The following is a 21,375-nucleotide window of genomic DNA, read 5'->3' on the forward strand; positions in this document are numbered from 1 at the left end:
TTCTTAATAATTTTAAAACAATGATTTATTTACATTACTCATGCGTTGACAATCACTTAAAAATGAGTTTTCTGTTGACTTAAATTGATGTATTTCTCTGGCTATATAGGTCTACACTCTTAAGCATAGATAATATACGCTTTTATTTTTTTTACAACCAAGTAGTATGGGATGACATGTTTGTAAACAAATGCAGAAGAGGCCTAGTTCTCCACTGGTTTTACTAGTACAGTATCAGCCGGTAGATTCAATAAATAAGGAATCTTATAAACCTGGCTATCCGGGGTGGGACAATATGATCTGTGCACATTCATCATCTAGTACAATAGTTTAGTGATACAACATAAGAAGCTTGGGGCAATGTGGAATCTACAGGAAATAAAAATGTTTAAACCACTGAATGCTCTACAGTCCATTATTATCTGACAGATCAATACTAATTCTTTCATGGGGTGATATATTTATAGTTGAGAAATGAAAGAGAGGTGCATGTTTCATCGGTTTATATTTGTAGAGGTAAAAATGAATGGTAAATAACTTAAGTTTGATATGCAGGTGAAAATAAATAAGTGAGCAAAATTGATCTGACATTTCAACAGGTTAAAAAATTGTGTTAAGGGGCGAAAGTTACCTTAGTTGAGTGCTCTATAAAATCTTTTAGTTTCCCCACCTCCCCACCCCAAATACATATTTAGATGATTAAAATTTAAAAAAAATGGTCTGTAATATTTAAAGATTATTTTTATAGAAAAAGTCCATTTGAAAAGTTGCCATAGCAACTAGAGAATTCACCAAACATGGACAAGTAACATTTGATCATTGTTGCAGTAACCAGACCTGAGGTTCAAATCTTGAAATAATTTGTTTAAAAAAATATCGTAAAAAAGGTTTGATATCTAATCATCACAAGTTATTTTTCATTCATTTCTAAAACAAAAATATAATACTTCTCAACAGATTAAAAAAATTACTTTCCCAAATGAAATGAGATGCCATTCCCCAGGGAACACCCATTGTGAATTGTTCCCACAGCAAAATAAAATAATTTAAACTGGTTGACCAGTTACCCCCCTTTAAATATTGAAGATGCAAGTCATTGACAGAAAATGAAGTATAATGCATGGCAAGTGTTTTAGCCAAAATGCCTTAAATCATTTGAATTTAGGTATAAACAAAACCCTTTTAAAAATATTGAATCGTTGATAATTTGAGTGGAGTGGTTTTCAAAAACAAAACCAAAATAAACAAAGTGTCATCTCCTGTTTGATGATTGTGCTGTAGGACACCCACTAGCAACAGCCTACACAGGGAGATGACCCTGGCTGCCTTCATTGATACATTTTCTTGAGAAAACTTCACATTGGATGGTTGGCCACAGGCTCAATACAAAAGTACGTGACTAATGACGCCTTACCATCTTTTTTTTTTGCTGGGAAAAATTGATTTCAATTACTTTTGTTTCGTAGTCGATGAAAGGCTGGTGGTATTGTCCATTTCTTCAGTCCATAATTTTTTTCTTCCTCAAAAATATTGCTTGGTTAAAACATTGTGGCTAGCTAATTAGTCTAAGGCAGGTTACAGCATGACTACACTAGGGAACTAGAAACTTAGATGATGAATATGTACATTCCAGCCTTTGAAATGTGCAGCAACAAGAGCTTTCCCTACAGTTGAGCCAATCTCAGGAGTCTGCATCCAGCATTTCCAGGAAGAGCTTATGCATCATGACGCGGCCATCTTTCTTCATGTCGTACCAGAACTGTTTGGCCAGGAGCTTGATGTGTGTTATGGATGGCAGCAAGAGGAACAGCTGTCCCAGACGCCTAGTGTTCTGGCCATAGACAGACTTGACACAGTCTGAGAGAGCATCTTGCAGCTGGTCCTGTAGGTGCGCCACACACTCCCCAAGCTCTGCTACAACATCTGACGACAAATTCAATAACAAATTATTTTCTAAACAAAAATACAAGAGAATCTATTATAAACATCTTTACATTCAAGCTATGTGCCAACATTTTCTTACACAACTTACCAATATTACAAAGTGTTATGGCCTTGAGGAGTACAAATTCATCTTTGCTGACATTGAGGTGCGTAAATTTCTTACTAAGCTTGCGTACAAGAGCATCCAGCTCTGAAGGAAAGTTTAGAGTTTCTACCATTTCTTCGGATATCTGAAGGTCCTCTGCAAAGCAGATCTGACCTTTGTAAGGGCAGGAGCGAAAGACAAGACTTAACATAAGGATTTCCAGCCAAGAATGTTGTAACAACATCATTTGATCAACTAGGGACAGGGCGGAGAAACCTGAGGACAAAAATAATATGGTTAAACAAGCTGATAACAAAATTTTTAAAAATATTCTGGTCAAACAAGCCAGACAAACAAGATGACTAACTGAGGCAAGTGTTGACTCACCTGGAACCTGCTTGGCCCAACTGATGGTCATGACCAACTCCCTGTCAGCAAGGTCAGATGCCGCAGCCATAAACTTCACATCTGAATCCATAGCTGTGTCAGTGTTGGCCCGTAATACTTCCATCTGTGACTCTAGTGCTAGCAACATTGTCAGGATTTTATTGTCTGCAACTAAAATAATTTAAAAAATGTCAAAATTATGAGTTGCTCAACATTTTAAGAAAACAATACCAGATATTTATGAAGAAAAAAAAAGATTAACAAATATTAAAACTACATTATACAGTAAGAAAAATTCCATTCAGAATTTTTTAAATGGGTAAGAAGAAAAATTAGACCAAAATAATTGTAATGTGGGCCAAAAATTGTTTTGAATGGCTAACTAAACAAACTCTGATAGCCCTAATAAAATGTTTATGGTGTCTGTCGGGACACAAGCTTTATGACTAATCCATCAACTACTAAATATAGCCCAGATTTAAATTGGCCATCGTTAAATTATAGCACCAGATTATTTTTTTGCACTGCAGTTATAGAGTTCTTATCATTTCCAGCTAATTTAGACTAGGCTAAGTGCTTCTTGAGATAAATTTAGTTCACTCTATATGCAATAGGGGAGTGGGTGGCATAAATACAACCTTATAGGCTAGAGTAGGCCCAATGTTTTGTTTTAGATCAACTGGTACACACAGTTGCATCACAGTCTACAACTTTTCAAACCATCTCCCTAAAGGTATCGTGGACAGCTGTGTCATTCAGTACAGCTAGTTCTAGTTATAACAATTCATTTTGTTATAGATGGGTATTTTAATTAATAAAGCCAATGTATTTAACTTTTTTACTTATTTACATTATTGTAAAAAACAAACATAATAAAGCTTGAGAAATTGAAGTCAACACTAACTAACCTAACAAGACTCAAGAGCTTGTATCTAAGTGTCAACTTCTACCACTGAGAACCTAATAGTGCTGTATTCATAAGTGGAAACCCTAAGGTTAGCTTTCACTGATGAACCATTTAAAATAAATATGCCAAGGTTGAGGCCATATATTTCTGCCAGCATTTACGTAAGCAATGAACCAATTATGTCAAGTAGATTGTAGGTGAACTACAATATAATAATCAAACAATAAACCTAAACAATCAACAGTAGCTAATTAACTACTCCAGTGATACAACCATAAATTAAACAAGGCTTCCTTTCTAAAAGCTAATAAACAAATCAGTGATTTGATGAGGACATTGTGAAAAAAGCTTCGTCATTCACTTTTTATCACTATTTATTTGATTGGTGAAGGGTGGTGAGTGGTGCTCTTGTTTGAGTTGAGAGGAGAAAAAAAACCAGACCAAAATTCAGCCTTATAAAACCAATTTTTTTAGTTTAGAGATAAGCCTACTTATTTTAACTCATTGATGGCCAAGTTACCTAGAAATATCTGCTACAGGAAATTCACTTTTTTTTATTTGGTCATTTGGTGCTGGGGGAATGCTGAAAATTGAAGTGGAGGGAGGGGGTGCTGAGAGTTGGTAGTGGAGGGGGGGGGGGGTGAGAGTGTTGAGAGTCTGTGGTGTTGTACCAGTTGTTGAATGGGACAGCTATTGTTTCTAAGAGTTGACATGGTATGGTGTTACCCACCTTCTAAACATGACTTCTTTATGACCATTGGTATAATGGGCTGTACATGTGTTTGACAGTCTGAACTACGTTTGTATTTTTGTCTTCCACCTCTGACACGATCTAGACGGACACCTGAAAACATTTAGAAAAGTGTTTCATTAGCACAGTAATTAATTAAAACAAGCCCGGGAGTCCGGTGCTCAGACAAATGAAATGATTGGATTCTACTCCCCCAGGAGATGACGTCACGCTGGGAATTGGTCTGGACTAAAGTGCGAGACATTATTCTGGCCGTGTCCACGTGTGAGTGAGTGCTTGCAACACGTGGATACACACACACGCACGTGCGCATACCGTATCAAACAGATGGCGCGAGGGTTGATGTGTGATGGCTAATAAATGTTCTACCGGCCTATCCCCTGACAGCTCGGTCAGCACAAATAGCATTCAACTCTCCCAACATTCAGTGTTCACCATCTAAAACAATACACGACTATAAAAGCGGGCGAGCCAACATTTACAACAATGTTTTATACATCAGGTTGCTGATAATGTGTTGTAAATTAAACATGTCAGGTTAATGGCTTGTTTTAAATTGATTGCTAATCGTTTGACGTCATGGGACTAGGCCGGGTAACAAACCGTCAAATGTTGGCATTTAACTGGCATCAATAACGACAGGAGCTGCAATGTTAACACTTTTACTTTAGGACTACCCAGCCGCCAGACCAAGACAAAGAAATACACGTTCTTTCCCCAATCAATACTTTCGCCAAGACGGGGGTGGTGGGGCGGACCCCTTCCTGACGGAAATGCCAACAATACCAGAGGGTAACGAGCTCATCCTCCGCCGTTCCCACACCTACCTCACTGGGTTGAGAGAAGAAAAAAAACCTGCCACCCTAGTTCGTTTTTTTTCTGGTTGAAATCAAACCGGGCGTGCACGAGACCGCGATGGTCTGTGCCTGTTGGTGAGTTCAAAACAAATCGATCAAGGTTTAGCCGGCCAGACTTAGTTGGACAAAATAAACTGTTTATCAGACTAGAGCCCCGAATATTAAAAACAACACTTTTTACAGCCGTAGACGCCGCCTTTTAACGTCACTAGTGTGACGTCACAAACAGATGAGATGACCCTGTAAGTAGCGACTACCAAGCTGCGGGTCAGCTTCTAGCAACAACGTCATGAACGTGACATCTGGCCCTGGGTTCTATGGACACTCAAGCTTTAAGCCTTCCACTACCAGCCAAGACAGTCTCTAGTTTATCACAGCCGCTAGACAAATGGACAATGTCCCATGGGCAAAAATAAAACAAAGAAAAACGCCCAGATGTTTGACCTAACAACATAATATGCAGTAGGTCTAACCCGATCACGGCCCTGACACGGTAGAAAACAAGTTGAAATATTGGTCGCGGCCAACATAAAAAACACATAGGTTAGTGCGACCGTCCCCCCAATCTTGGTGGGGGAGGGCGTGGTCCTGACGTCAGGACATGGATTGATAGCAGTACACACGACCTCCCATCTTTCTTACGATTTGTCTTGTAGGATTTGTCCCTGACGAGCCAGCCCTCTCGGCGAGGTCACCTGGGGTGGGGGATGATCTAGGACCAGGCTGACGTCCTTGTGTCAGCGGGAACAATGCTACGGGATTAACTTCAAACAAGGTTTATGCCGCTATAAAACCTCGGCCATGCTCAACTAGGGCACGGTCAACTAGTTAGGCAATGACCGACAATTAGGTTAACTTGACGGGTCCCACGTGACGAGGTGTGCTATGGAAGCTGAATGAGATCCGAGTGTCAAGCTGTGGTCGGTACAGCTGGTGGGGCCATAAACAGGGATATGTTACATATGTAGTGATGGCCCAACAGCTGCTCTATGTGACCCCCAGCTGTAGCTACAAACACTAGAAGCTCAGCTACCCGAACAGTTTGTCAAGGTGTTAACCAAAACACTTGGCACGATCAGAACAAAATTAAACATAACAAAACTGTGTTGTCTATACAAAACATTATGCAACCATTTCTATTATAAAATCCATGATTGCTTGGAACTGGGCCAACACATTTTTTCCCAAGCCAATTCACGTAGCATTAGCGATTATTTATTAGTTGTCAAATACAAAAATCACATTTGACCAGACAAGCACTTAAGTAGCTTAGGTTAATCTAAAATAAAATAAAAAAACTATTGAAAGTGAAAGGTCGCTTTGACATGGGCAGGAATTTTTTTTTTTACAGTTCATCCACCTTTCAGGTTCTCTACTGGCAAGAGAAATCAATCGATAAGGGGGGGGGGGGGTAAATACTCCCCATCCATAACACATACACACTCTCACAGAACAAATAAAACACCACCCAGCGACTAAACAAATGACTAGATGCCAGCACACAACCAATCAGGTCATTTGGTCGTAGTTTACACGTGTAGCATCCAACTATTTAGTCAATCAAATATCTCAAAGATAAACAAAAGCACAATTAACATTTATATGTTTGGTAAAAAAAAAAAACAGGATGAGTCAACCAAATTAGTTTAACTACAAGCCAACCCAAGCATCCAGAACAGCAGTACCAAAACAAACAACAATGTTGTTCTAAGACCAACCCAGAAGATACGAACATCATGTACTTACAGCTACTTGCAATTTGGATGGTCTACCCGCATCCCACCACAGACCAGACTTGAGTCTTACACCTAATTAAAGTCTGCTAGAGTTCCCTTCTTCACAACAGACTAGCCACTGGACTGACCAAATCTTATAAGTACCCACAAGCTTGTACCCAATCTATGCCAAGTTTATAAATAGCTTAAGTCTATATAACTACCCCTTTCTTATGGTGAACGTTGAATATTAAAATTTGATTGACCCAAGAAAGCCATGTCCAGTTCAAGAGTTCAATCTCTCCTTCAATCAGGTGGTACTCGTGTAAGGACCCGTTCTATTGTTAGCGCCACACAAGTATGTAAAGTGACATGCCAGGGGATTAGGGAGTTGTGTACACAGAGAACTGTCTAGCAAGCAATTTCAAGTTCCAATTACAACAAATACATCAACACATACATGACAGAGTGTGTTGAACCCTGTCTGTTAGCAATCAACACACATACACGACACAGTGATGAATGTAGGTCAGGTGAACATTGAGGTACAGTTACTCACCTTCTCGCAACATGCCAACAGTCAGACATTTCTGAAATCTGCAAGCCTGACAAGCCTTCCTCCTACGTTTTGTGATCTCACAGTCGCCACTAGCTGGACATGAGTATTCTATATTACCTGAAAGACAAAACAAGATCTTCAATGTTTCTTTACCAAATACAACAAGCTTGGTAAGTGATCTAACAAAAAAACACCCTGAAATTAACGCATTATTTCAAGTGGGCTTGTCGTGACTGTGTCAAAAGTGCAAGCAACCCATTTCTATTATTAACCTCCCCTCCCCCCTCTAGTTACTCAACTCAAATCCGTTATTTTTTCCACCATCAATTACCAGCTGGGTAGGGTTGTCTCTGCTTTTGTCTACATTCACTGCTTGTTTTTTTTTTTTTACTGCAGTATGACATATATCTAAGTTTAAGCTTCCTGAAGAGAAAATCTCCACTTCCTTATCACTGTAGGCTCGCCTTAATTATGTAGGAGGCCTCAGCTTTGTAATAAATCATCTCCCGTTTCCGCTCCAGATTGCTCTTCATCTGAGCAGAGTGGAGAAACTAGGCTGGTGTCAACCAGTCGACTCAATAGATGGCCAAACACTCTCACCTAACAGGATGTGTTTAAAACCTCTCACCCAGAAGGATACTTGTACATTGACATAATTATAACCTGCCTGTTTTTCTACCATTTTTAAAACACAACATCAACATTCATAGCAGTGTATCCTTAACAATCTCGATAATACAATACGATATTTAATAAAATGATCGAACTTAAAACTGTCATGTTTCCCATAATCTTGCTGTTGATTGTTCTTAATAAAATGAAGTTAGTCACTATTAGTTACTACGCACATGTAATTTCTAACATTACGACAAAGTGTTTCTATATAAAACAACGACAATGAAAAGAATTCACTGTTATAAAACAGAAATCGATTTCGTCGTGGATTCTGTCAGCTGTTTTTTTTTTTTAGCCGCATCGATCGAGTCTTTATTTGACTTGGGTCGATACTGCAGTACGAATCTGAACGGGACAGAGTACAGAGTAACTGTCTAGTAGAAGGTGATGCAATCTTTAATGTATTTTTTACATCGCCTAGCGTACAGTACTTGTAGATTTGAATAAATTGCTTTACCCAATATCGAGTTCATTAACTTTTTTTTCTAAAGCAATATTTTCCCAGCAATAATGTACAATCTTATCCAAAACGGTTAAGCTGTTCTGTGAATCAACAGAGTGGTGTTGTAAACATTTGAGCACGTCTCGTCTCCCTATTTGCTACTCAGCTCGCCACAGATTTAAACTGCTGGTGCTAATGTTTCATTAACCCTTCAACAGAAGGCCAACAACCACCCCACCACCTTCCCTCCCACGCCGGCCGGTCTTAGATCACGTGATAACCACGCAACCCCCCCCCCCCCCCCCCCCTGTATTGATTAGTTTCAGACATGATCGCACGGCAAACACGGGATCAATGCCTGAACCTTGTCTACGTGCTCAGATCTGCTCGTTTCATTTATAGCAAGTGTTGGCGCATCCTCTCCACTGCATCAGTCAACGGAAATGGGGCTGTAGCGTACACATACAAGTGTGTGTGTGTGAGGGGGGGGGGAGATATCTCGCGGTCGTATATTATACAGTGTTGATGATTGAAGGAATGAGTCAACGACTAACTACGTAATCTCACTCAGTAATTAATACACCCAATAGGCCAATCATGCCACAAACCGAATCAATAGCCCGTTGTACTCAGTGACTGCTGAGTTCCTACACACGGTATCGCCGTTACTTAACCAGTCTCAACAATGGCGCTAGTCTGGGCTGAAGCAATAAACCCTGAGAACATTAGCCTTACACAACACCCGCTACCATTAATGCGAGACTAGAACAACATTAATATTGAGGCTGGGGGCGGGGGTGGTTGCTACGACTAATAATAACTAGGTGAGAGCGTGGTTCTAAATGTATCCTGTGGTGATTCGCGAATAATCTGGAGAGCTGACAGCGCCAACTAAATATCGAGCAATAAAGAGAGAAAAAAAGCCGGGCAGTGGGTGCTTCGTTGTGTATAGCGTGCTAGGTAAAGCAGAAGCTGTAGCCACAGACGGCTGTAATCTACTCCCTGTACCTGCCTACCAAAATATACACCTAGTGAGCGCACCCTTACGTTGCCCCGTGACTCGTTAGGCAACTGGAATTAATGCGATCGCGGCTTGCTTTTTTCTACCCCTTCATATCTTGAATGAACGCCGCGGACGTGTACACTATAAAGCCGGCTAATGACGTCAAAAATACGATCAATGAAGACGTGGAGATATTTCATGCGACCAGAGAGCCAAAGAAATAAGAACACGGTTAAACTTTTTAAAGAAAAAATAAGCAAGTAGATGTTTTAACTCGTACTTGCAATATTGGTTCATTCGACTCATGTTAGCACATGGTTTATTGCTCGTGAAATTATTCAAATTTTGACACAGACTGGTCTGAACCGTCTTACAAAACAAAATATGGGACATAAAATGTGGGGAGGGGGAAGGAGGTTTACATATCCGCAAAAATCCTCATCATACATAAAGGACCTGCCTGAAGGAAGCTCGACTTCCTGTAATGTTGTGTGATAAATGAGCTTCCAGTCAACAGCTGCTGTACATACATTACACCAGGTATCTAAGGACGCTTAACTTTCTACACGGACCTTCATTTGTTCTACACTCATGATACCTACAGCTAGTTAATTACACTTCAGGACACCATACCACACTATCCTAAATATGAGGGACAAGGTTTGGCCATCCTCCCCCCCCCCCCCCTCCCTTAACAAACTGCGTTAGTGAAGGGATGTTTACAAACTGTGGTGTATAAGCAGCAGCCCCCAGCAGGCAGATGTTCTACCAGTCCAAGCAGTTCCCGTGTTTACACATACACACGCACACACATACACACGCACACACATACAGGCTTTCTTAACCTGGCTTTCAATTTTTTTTCAAAGGGGAAAAAAGGTGAAAACCTTTCATCTGCCTAGAGTTCATATCCGCGTCTTTTCAGTTTAGTCAAGAGTGCGAGCAAAATTGCATTGCTAAGTTGTTTTGCCACTTTTAAAGCTACTCCTGTTTGTTTTATACACCGTTTCTACCAACAATGCAGAGAAGAAAAAATAATTGACTTTTAAAAAACTAACACGCAAGGGTTACTTCAAATTTGCCCACACATTTTCAGCAACTGATGAGCATTTCTGTCCCTCCCCCCCCCCCCCCCCCCACCACTTGTTTGAACACACCCCAATCTAGTTGAAAAGACATCTTTCACAACCAAAATCAACAAGTCAAGTGTCAAAAAGCTTACCTTGAATTGTCCTTTTGAAAAATGCTTTACACGCCTCGCAAGAGGAGACACCATAATGATATCCAGAGGCCACATCACCACACACAAGACAAAGTCTCTTAGCTCCGTCAGTGCCTTCACCGTTCTCAGTGTTAAACGTAGTGGAGCAGAAGTCGATTTTGATATTGTCTAAGCTACACGGGGATATATTCCCACTGTCGGCACTGTCTCCCTGGTAGGAACGGTCCGACCCGTAGTCGTCGTGGGAGGGGTCGTAGGCGAAGACATCCCGAGGGAAGCTGTCGTCCAAGTTGGGCTGGTTGCACCGTCCCAGGCCGAGAGGGCTGTTTGGCTCACATTTAATGACTGTGTCTAGATCCATACCAGCCCACAGAGTTCCTAGACGGTAGGCTAAGTTACTGTCGTCGGTTTCCTGGAGAAGATAGCAAGAGCATTCGGTTAAACACACGGCCAAACGCTGCCACAGCAAGTTGGTGTATACATCCACACTTGACTGATACCAGCTAAACAAATCGATACATAATAGGGCCTGTATTGTAATCCATCCAACATAGCTTTACATTTTTGGAATATAAAACCACATTAAATAAACAATTTAATAGCAGGCAGTAACCTATCACAAGTTAGACTTGAAAAAAAAACCACAAGTATAAATAAAAAAATTAAAACAAATAAAAAAGAAATATACACGATGTGAATCCATTAATGACGGCTCGGTGAAAGGAAAGTCCAACAGAAACTCCATGTCTAAGAATGACCCTCGACGTCCACACACCGAATGGTCAGAGCGAGAATGGTGCAGATCAAATGACCACCTATATAGTACCTACGACCTAAAACTGGCCCCACTAGCCAAGGCTAACCATAAAAGAACCACCGACCGTGACGCCCTAGCCGCAAACTGATCTCGACATTTTCTGTAACAAACCAGCTGATATTAAGCGCCCGCCCCTCCCCTCCCCTCGCAAGATTTATGGCCAGACACATTGCAATGACCGGTCCAGGGGGCTAACCGTAATAAAAAAAATAGACCGAGAAGCCTTATTGTAAGTATGGAAACGAGGTAGAATACAATACCATTAAGCGTAGTGGACCGTACGGTCGAGTACGGCTTCAATTACAGGAAACTCGATGCGGTTTAAAAGAAGCCAATTAAAATGTATTCATATGCCGTCATCAGCACGGTCCATATTTTGAACATGTATTCATATTTCTGGCGTTTGTGTTAGCTATGCCCAGCCAAACTTGGTCTAGTGGAATCTTGATTGGTTTGTCAAGCAGATAATGCCCCTAACGATGTGGGGCCACTGAAACATGACAGGCAGCGCCAGTCAAACAAGGCCATGTAATCATCTACCCACTACTGCGTGGAGCCCACTCGAGTACAGGGCCCTGGATAGTATAGCTCCCGAATTGATACAAGTTTTATTTTACACAGACAATACACTAGACAAATATCGGATACACCCGCGTGTATCTAAATTCTACAGCTAGTTTTTTTTTTTAATGATCGGCCGAGTAAAAAGTGGACACTGGTCAATTCAAGTCCCCCATTAAACTAGACGCTCTGACGTCACAACCAAATTGACCATTAGTATTCTGCACAAAGGGTGATTCCGCGCGACTGATTATTCATGAGAGGATGAAAGGTGCGCGTGTAATTAATTATCATCTTCAAGTCTTTACAGCATGGGGAAGATCACTAAGAGAGCTAATTAGCCAATTATTGAGCGTGTCCAATCTTTAGAGACGGGACAGTGTTTGTTGTAGTTCCGTATAATTTTCTCTTCGTTTCTACGTCTCGGAGAGCACACAATTCGTTCTGGACACAATCGATTTACATTGCAGATACACAAGACAGCAGACAGAATACATCGCAGGACAATAAAAATCTTTTTAAAGCCCGGTTTCGCGTGCAATTAAATAAGACTCATTATAGACGAAGAAATTGGCTTCAGCAATCAATTAGTGTAAACTAACCTTTGTACACACATGAGTAAGCGAAAAGAGTATACAAATCTTAACAAGAGAAAATTGATTGGAAGTCTTACATTAAAATAGACTAAATTTAAAAGTATTTTAAAATCGGCTTACCATATTGAACAAATCAATTTTTGCTGTTTAAGTGTGTGAATTGCTCTCCTAATTAAGGAGAACAATTACCAGCCAAAAGAAAAAAAAAGTGAATATCACAAATAGCTCAGGTTTGTTTTTTAAAATCCAGGGGATGCTCAAGTAATTCCTAAACAATGTATTGATGAGCTCTACCACATTGGGACCAGCCGGGCTAAAATGATGCTGTATATAAGCAGACTACAACACTAGGCACATCTTTGAGCAGACGGCGAGATGCGACCAGCTGATAAAAAAAGATGTTTTCCTGAGGGCCCCAAACAACAGACTGCCAATTTCATGTCAATGCCATCTAGTTTTGTCATAGAATCTACAGTATAACGCTCCCTCTATCCCCCATTTTCAAAATCAAACACCACCGCGGCATTACCCCCTCCCAGTCAAAAACCAGGCTGTGTGTATGCTTGTACCCCCACCCCTACCACAAATAAAACCCCCGACAGCACAGATTTGACAACCACAGCTCCTTTTGTCATCACCCCTACCTTTCTTGCCTTATTGTGACACGTGACCAGGACAAAAATATTGTAGAATGGGGACCTTGGAGGCTCCACCTCCAGGCTTACCAGCGACCAACCGAAAGTTTGCAAGCCGGTTAAGGTGGTGCAGAAAAAAGCATACGTCATGGAAGGGTGGTGGCCCACACCTATTTGATTTATGGTCTATGCTAGAGAACATTGGCCTCGTGAAATTGTGCGACTTTTTTAAAGGGAAGCCATTAGTGACAGGAGTAGATTCATTTCTCGTGACAACAGTTAAAAGCAACAAGCATAGCGAATGTCGTGGAGGGGGGAGAGGGGGCTGGAAGCATGAGTGTAACATAGAAACGACTGGCTGCTTTGTTATTCCAGTCATATCTATCAAGCCCGTGTCAAAGGTGGAGATATAAAACTTGCGATGGCGCTGCTGATTAAATACTAACAGAGGCCTATATTCTCACGAATGCCACAACAGGTAGCCTACCGGGTGGTTTGTATCACACACTAGCTACCCTGCTCAGCACACAGCTACAAGTGTTTCCATTTCTGTGAGTTCTATCTATATCTATGGCATTGTACTTACAAGCTCAATGTACACTACTATCTAATCCAATCAAGAAGTGTACACAATCTAAAAAGGTGAACAGCGTGTCAGTACACACACACCGAGTCAACAAGTTGCTGGTCGGACTTGCCAGCAGCAGCCAATATCCAACCGGGCACGGCCCCGTCACTTCCCTAAAAGAGCTTTGGTGGCGGGAGCGGAATGTAATTATCGATCTCAGGCTGTCGCTGAGTGATAGCCCATTCCTCGTCTATCATTAACACCCAATTGGACTTTAACAAAACTCTTTTTTTTCGTATGAAACAACAAAAAATCTTCAATAAAAACAATGCACTCTTATATCAGCTTTATATAGATACTCTGAGTAAAAATCTCCTCTACATATAAATTATAATGTATGTCCTAGTCATATGTGCAATATGACACATGATATTGAAATACCAAATGGTCAAATAATAATAATACACTGGAACCTAAACAATGGCTTCAATATTTACCCCAGGTACAGCAACGCATTTATCTTTTAAAGAACAAATACACATTTCAAAAACAACTTTTTAGATAGGATAAAAGCTAAACAAGCTAAACAGCATACTACACAACAAGTAGCAACATGAGGTTAAAGTAAAAATAATGTACACTTTTCACAGATCTTATTTCTAGCTTTTGGCAAAGGGAAGTCAGCATGAAAATAACTGGAATCTACCCAGCTGAGGAAAATTATGCTGCCTGTGCTAGGGTTTAAATAGCAACACATTTCTTTGGTAGGATGAAAATATGCACAGGTAGTGTAGTTTTAAACATGTTTAAAGCAGGTTTTTAATGCACAAAACTTCTGCCATTACTGTTCATTACATTTCTACTTTATATAACACAAAAATGAAACACTGAGCATTGTTTAAACTGGATTCAGTTTGAATTAAATCTAAATCTAACTCAAGCGACAATAAACCAGACACTTAATATTTTTTTATTAGTAGCATGAATAAACAAATGATCACACAATTATTAGCCATGTTATGATGGCCATGCAGTGAAGTATGCATTAAAATCAATCATGTTAACTAATGGAATCTACATGTAGATTGTAGTTTGTAGGTACAAAATAACTAGATCTATTTAAACTTCACTATAAAAACAGGACTGGTAGTGTGAACTTGCAATGAGAATAGGGGGAAACAAGGCAATAAATATTTAAATTAAATATATTTTTTATAACTAACAAGCTTGATTGTTGTTTAAGAGATTTTAGTCAGTCTAAAACAATAAAACAAACAATTTGTACTTTGAATCGGTATTGCAGTCAATATCTAATCTAAATGCTAACAAATTCTGGATGTTGGCATAAAACTTTGATGTGTTTGGTATTGATCTCCTTGAATTCTTAGTTTTTATTTTATGACTAGTAAATATATATATATATCTAGGCATAACTATAATATAATATTTTTTGAATGTGTAAAAAGTAGACCTTAATACATTTTAAACTTCACTAAATAGGCCTTAAAAAAGGTATTGAATTAAATTAATAAATGAACTCTCACCACACCATAGTTACACACAAAGCTGAATTAGATCTACCTAAATCTACATAAGTCTAGACTGAGTCAATATTGTGATTGTTTGTATAAATGAAGATCTAATTATTAAATCATTAGATTATTATTATTCATACTTATTTAGCTTAAACAATCAATTATCATAACAAAGTGACACTATCAACAGTCACAATGATGATAATAATTGATCTATGAACCAATAGGTGTAAAACAGTGAAGTTACTACACACATGCTAAAATAAAGAGGGCCAGAGGTACAATTAAATATTATTATTGTGGTTTGGATTATATTTTCAAACTGGTACTATTTTATTAAAAACTCTTCTAGATATCTAGAGATAGATCTATTCTTTACTGCCTAAGAGTGTCTTAATTACATTACAGTTGAGTTATACTAATAAAATAAGTAGGCTATTAGTTTAGGAATCACAGCTAGATTTAGATCTAGATCTATAGATCTAGTAATTGGGCCATTTAAGTCACACATTTCTTGATCTAGATCTAGACTAGAATCTAGATCTATAAGATCTAGACTAGATCTACTTATAATCTAGAGTATTCTAGAGTCTAGAGATATAGATTCTAGATCTAGATAGATCTAGGATCTAGATTTTTTTTCATAAAGAACTGGTAAAGTTATAAAGTAGATCACAAGGATATAGACTATAAATACTATTGACTATACTATATACTATAAATATAGATTAGTTAGTATATATCTAGATTCTAGATCTAGATATAATCTGGATCTCTAGCTCTAGCTTCTAGATCTATTCTATATCTAGATTAATTGATAATAGATGTAGTAGGCCTAAGCTAAGTTTTTCTATTATTATTCTATTATTTTTCTAGATAATAGAATCTAGATATCTAGATCTAGATTCTAGATCTAGTCTAAAAAAGCAAAACTAGTCTAGATCTAGAACTATTTTATTAGACAATTCTAATAAAAGCATTCTAAATTCAAAGTTTTTAATTGTAAGTCCACTAATCACTAATCTAAATCTCGAGTCTAGACTCTAAACTAAATTTAGTCAATTAGTGTGTAGATCTAGATCTAGAAATATAGATCGAAGCCTTTTAATTTTTGCGACTGCTACGCCAGTGACGTAAATGTAAGTCTACCGAGATCAGAAAATAGAGTGATTGATTGTGAATGTGCAGTGTGTAGACAGTTGTAACCAAGTGTGTGTTGTAGCACTGTAGCTGATCTGTACCCCGTTTGTGACATAATTTATTTTATTCTTAGTAAAGCACTTACATTTCTGAAACATATACAATACTGTGTAGTGTAGAACAAATACTCCAATCAAATACTTCTATTACCGCTGAATTCCACGCAGAACTATTGTAAAAACATTTACAATTGATAACTGGATTGTCAAATCAATGGCTACCGGTAAATAGTCAGAAAACGATATTTGACTCAGTGTTTAACTAACCCAATGTTTTATTGGTTCTAAAATATAAAGTATCAGCAGCTGAGCCAATCAGCGCAATCAGTACAAAGCATTACCGGCCTTGACACATCAGCTGGGTGAGAGATTTAGTAGGTGGGTCAACACATTTTTACACGTGGATACTTAAAATACAATACAAATATTATAGAAAACAGTCAAATATCACGACAATGATACTCACTGTAGTGTGTAATACAGCTAAAAGACCAATAACAGTTCGAAAAAACGCGTTTTTAATAGTAATAAGCTACACAATTTCAACGCGGTGAGATGATAAAATCCCGTTGCTTCGTTGCATCAGCACACAGCCCTATTCAACTTACTAAGTCCCGCCCGCGTGGATAAGTTAACGATTTGCGCATGCGCAGCTGTAAAAATAGGTCAAGTTTAGTTTGGCTCACATGTGTTCGGCTACTGTACTGGAAATCATATAAACAGAGATAAGGAGTGATAAGGGAGTAATTACTAAACTTTGTTAATTCCCTGTATTAGTTCCCCTGATTCGTCTGATAAACATAGGTTTAGGAATATTTCTGCTTTGCCGTAAGACTTAAATGTATGAAAAGCTAAAAGTTAGTAATAGGAGTATACTATTTTATATTAAGGATTCTCCATTTTTTAAAAGCGATTTCTAAAATTATTTATTTATATTTAATTTTGCTTTAAGTTTATAAACAAGTGTGTAAATTGTAAAAAAATATGTGTAGGCTTGCACAACGACATACACTCTGATAGGCTATTAAAAGTATGTATTGATATTTAAAAGATGCTTTGATTATCTTTATATGGTGAAAAGTTACCCACAAAATGATCAATATTATAAAAGTATTACGTCAATGCGTGCCCGTAAAATTACAGCGTTCCAGTGGTTTTTTTAAAAACATTTTTGCTGCAAGGCCGAAAATAAAGAATGGCGTTAAACTCCGCTCACGCACTCTCTGCCACACCGCCTGCTGACGTAACAGACCTCGGATCCTGCAGTCAAAAAGGGAAATAACCAGCGCTCGATGACGAAGGCAACTGCATTCCAAGTTTTAAAATAGAAAATAAGAAACAAGGTTTGAAACAATAGCCGCATAAAAATTGTTTAAATAATTGCATTTTCAAAATTTATTTTAAAATATGCCCAGAGAATTTATCATTTTGTAACATAGTATTTTATGTTTATAAGACAGGTTATTTAAAATGAAAGCCTAACAATATTAAATATAATAAAGTGTACATGTTAAAATATATTAGCAAGCATTGCTAGTTAAGCCAAACAAAGGACAACAGTTTCAATCCCATAAGACTTTTTTATTTAAATAAATTTGTTAACACGGAAACAAATTGAGTAAAACACTTATACAACATTGGCTATTTCATATGATGAACAAAACAAAAACTACTTATTTGATCAATATTGGATAAATAAAGTAAAGAATTTTTTTTTTTTATCTTTAAAAACATTGCCCGAAGACAGGTTAGCTTTACGGCATTTCTTCTGACGGTATCAATTAATTGTATAATCAGGGTCTAGCCTTGCGGTAGGGTCAGAAATAAAACAATTTCGTAGATAGGGCTAGGTATAGTTTTGGCAGCAAAAAATAAATAAAAAATAACATATTAGACCCCCACCCACCCATAAACATTAGATATATGTCCTCCCCCACCCCCTCCATCAACATTACATAAACAAAACAACAAAGAATGTAACAATAGTACTCATGTAAGCTGAGAGGTTCGTTTAAAGCGCAAGAATGCACATAAAACTACGGAATGAAACTTGGGAACTTCAGGCGCTAGAACACGCGTACCGAGGGCTTTGTGCCAAAAGGTGGAACAGACGTGAATCAAAGAGCTGCCGGCACCACGGTGATGAAAACCACGCAGAAGGGTGGTTTTATTTACTGGAGTTTTTTTTTTATTGGGGGTGGGGTAAGACGGGGGTGGGGTAAGACGGGGGTGTGGGTAAGAAGTAGTGGGTAGTGTTCAAACATTTGTAAGATTAAAAAAAATAAATCGTGTGTGAAGTTTGTTGTTGCCTACAGCTGTCTGTGGGCTAGCTGAGGTCTGGGTTAGTTGGGGGTCTGGGTTAGTTGGGGTCTGGGTTAGTTGGGGGTCTGGGTTAGTTGGGGGTCTGGGTTAGTTGGGGGTCTAGGTTACTTGGGGTCTGGGTTAGTTGGGGGTCTGGGTTAGTTGGTGGTCTGGGTTAGTTGGGGGTCTGGGTTAGTTGGTGGTCTGGGTTAGTTGGGGGTCTGGGTTATCTGGGGGTCTGGGTTAGTTGGTGGTCTAGGTTACTTGGGGTCTGGGTTAGTTGGGGGTCTGGGTTAGTTGGTGGTCTGGGTTAGTTGGGGGTCTGGGTTAGTTGGTGGTCTGGGTTAGTTGGGGGTCTGGGTTATCTGGGGGTCTGGGTTAGTTGGGGGTCTGGGTTAGTTGGGGGTCTGGGTTAGTTGGGGGTCTGGGTTAGTTGGGGGTCTGGGTTGGTAGGGGGTCTGGGTTAATTAGGGGCCTGGGTTAATTGGGGGTCTGGGTTAATTGGGGGTCTGGGTTAATTGGGGGTCTGGGTTAATTGGGGGTCTGGGTTAATTAGGGGTCTGGGTTAATTGGGGGTCTGGGTTAATTGGGGGTCTGGGTTAATTAGGGGTCTGGGTTAATTGGGGGTCTGGGTTAATTGGGGGTCTGGGTTAGTTGGGGTCTGGGTTACCTGGGGTCTAGGATGGCTAGAGTTTTAGCCAGGTGTGTTTCTAGGATATGCGGTCTGCACAAGCTGTGTTATGTGTACGGCAGACTTTGTATCTCAAGTGTGTTGTAAATTCAGTCAAGCCCTAACAGACCAGGACCACTCTACTAAGACTGCCTTAACACACGAGAAATAATCCTCACATAACAGGACTCCCAAAATACACGAGTACCGGCCAGACTTATGAGGGCAGTCTAAACACACGAGTACTAGCCAGGCTTATGAGGGCAGTCTAAACACACGAGTACTGACCAGACTTATGAGGGCAGTCTAAACACACGAGTACTGACCAGGCTTATGAGGGCAGTCTAAACACACGAGTACTAGCCAGGCTTATGAGGGCAGTCTAAACACACGAGTACTGACCAGGCTTATGAGGGCAGTCTAAACACACGAGTACTAGCCAGGCTTATGAGGGCAGTCTAAACACACGAGTATTGACCAGACTTATGAGGGCAGTCTAAACACACGAGTACTAGCCAGGCTTATGAGGGCAGTCTAAACACACGAGTACTAGCCAGGCTTATGAGGGCAGTCTAAACACACGAGTACTAGCCAGGCTTATGAGGGCAGTCTAAACACACGAGTACCGACCAGGCTTATGAGGGCAGTCTAAACACACGAGTACTGACCAGACTTATGAGGGCAGTCTAAACACACGAGTACTGACCAGACTTATGAGGGCAGTCTAAACACACGAGTACTGACCAGACTAATGAGGGCAGTCTAAACACACGAGTACCGACCAGGCTTATGAGGGCAGTCTAAACACAATAGGAATGTCCTGACACACTTAGACTGATCTATTTTGTCTCAAATATTTTTCCGACTACCCCTCCCCCTCTGCTTTCCCAGGAGTGAGGTATATCTCGCACCACACAATGCACCCTATACACATCTTAATCCCAACCACACACACCACCCCTATTGAATCTATTCAGTGATCAAAAACCTTTTTTTTTTCTCTTTAAAGAAAGAAGGAAAAGCTTATCACGAGGTACAAACCTACGCATCTTTAAACCACACCTGGTCTTCCCCTGTCCAAAGTACACCGGCCCTGCAGGTATATATCGTACACCGGCCCAGATCCCTTGCACGCCGCACTATGTCAAATGTACGGCCAATCAGGATCGGTAGTGGGGGGGGGGGGGGGGTCTTCACTCCTGAGCACACCCAGCTTTATTGAGTACGTGGAAATATTTGGGGGTTTCGTAACGGTACTAGAAGTGATATTAAGTAATTAATAGTATTTAGTGTATACAATTTTTTAGCAGGGGATTGGGTGCACTTGAAACTTCCGGGGGGGGGGCACTTATCGTTTCCGGAGGGTGGGGGGGGGGGGGGCGGACACTACTTAAAGCATATTTTCTATTTAAAAATAATATTTTTTTCTCAATTGGGTAAATTAGATGCGAATTTTGTGTTTAAAAAACCGAAATCTTATTGATACGAAATAAACAATTTACCATGGTTCCGTGAACTCGCCACTTCCTCTTTAGTCACAGGGCAAGCGATACGCGTATCATCAAACTCTCAAAAACAACACACTCGTTGTTAAAAACTTGGGAATTTCCGGTCTCATGCAATAGATCGAGATATTGCGCTATGGGAAATTTTGTTTTTTAAATTTAAAAATAGACTGCGATAATCCCTTATTAAGGTCATTGACTGGTGTAAGGTTGGTAAACTATGGGACCATAACGTTGATGTTTTCATCGGTTGAAAATGGAAACAACTTGTTGTTTGATTGGCATCTGGTTAAGGCCGGGGGGTGGGGGGGGGGATACGACGTGGGAGTAGTTAGGGAAGAGACAAAGAAAAGGTATGCTGCTCTCTTGAGATGGTGCAGGCGGGATGGGGGGGGGGGCAGACGCCAAACAAGACGGCTGTGGAAATCAAGCTGACCTTTA

The 21,375-nt window shown here is 39.8% G+C and overlaps 1 protein-coding gene across 8 annotated transcripts in view; it reads right to left on the minus strand.

Annotated features, from left to right (window-relative positions):
- Nucleotides 1-736: 736 nt before the first annotated feature.
- Nucleotides 737-21,375, minus strand: part of LOC131941928 (estrogen-related receptor gamma) — a 56,617-nt gene continuing 35,978 nt past the window's right edge. For 5 of the 8 annotated variants that reach the window (XM_059301542.1, XM_059301540.1, XM_059301545.1 and 2 more), the window contains exons 3-8: nucleotides 10,548-10,959; nucleotides 7,206-7,322; nucleotides 4,054-4,167; nucleotides 2,417-2,587; nucleotides 2,033-2,305; nucleotides 737-1,923 (exon numbers count right to left, since the gene is read on the minus strand). In XM_059301542.1, coding sequence (XP_059157525.1) covers nucleotides 1,682-1,923; nucleotides 2,033-2,305; nucleotides 2,417-2,587; nucleotides 4,054-4,167; nucleotides 7,206-7,322; nucleotides 10,548-10,959 — 1,329 coding nt within the window. In that variant the 3' untranslated portion in view covers nucleotides 737-1,681. Of the gene's footprint in view, nucleotides 1,924-2,032; nucleotides 2,306-2,416; nucleotides 2,588-4,053; nucleotides 4,168-7,205; nucleotides 7,323-10,547; nucleotides 10,960-12,641; nucleotides 12,972-16,544; nucleotides 16,699-16,924; nucleotides 17,060-21,375 lie in introns of those variants that run through there. The other 3 variants (XM_059301547.1, XM_059301548.1, XM_059301546.1) reach the window with 3 other exon arrangements.

This window comes from Physella acuta, unplaced genomic scaffold (genome assembly GCF_028476545.2).
Source record: "Physella acuta isolate Inbredline_101_S28 unplaced genomic scaffold, ASM2847654v3 ptg000377l, whole genome shotgun sequence".
Classification (NCBI taxonomy): Eukaryota; Metazoa; Mollusca; class Gastropoda; family Physidae; genus Physella; species Physella acuta.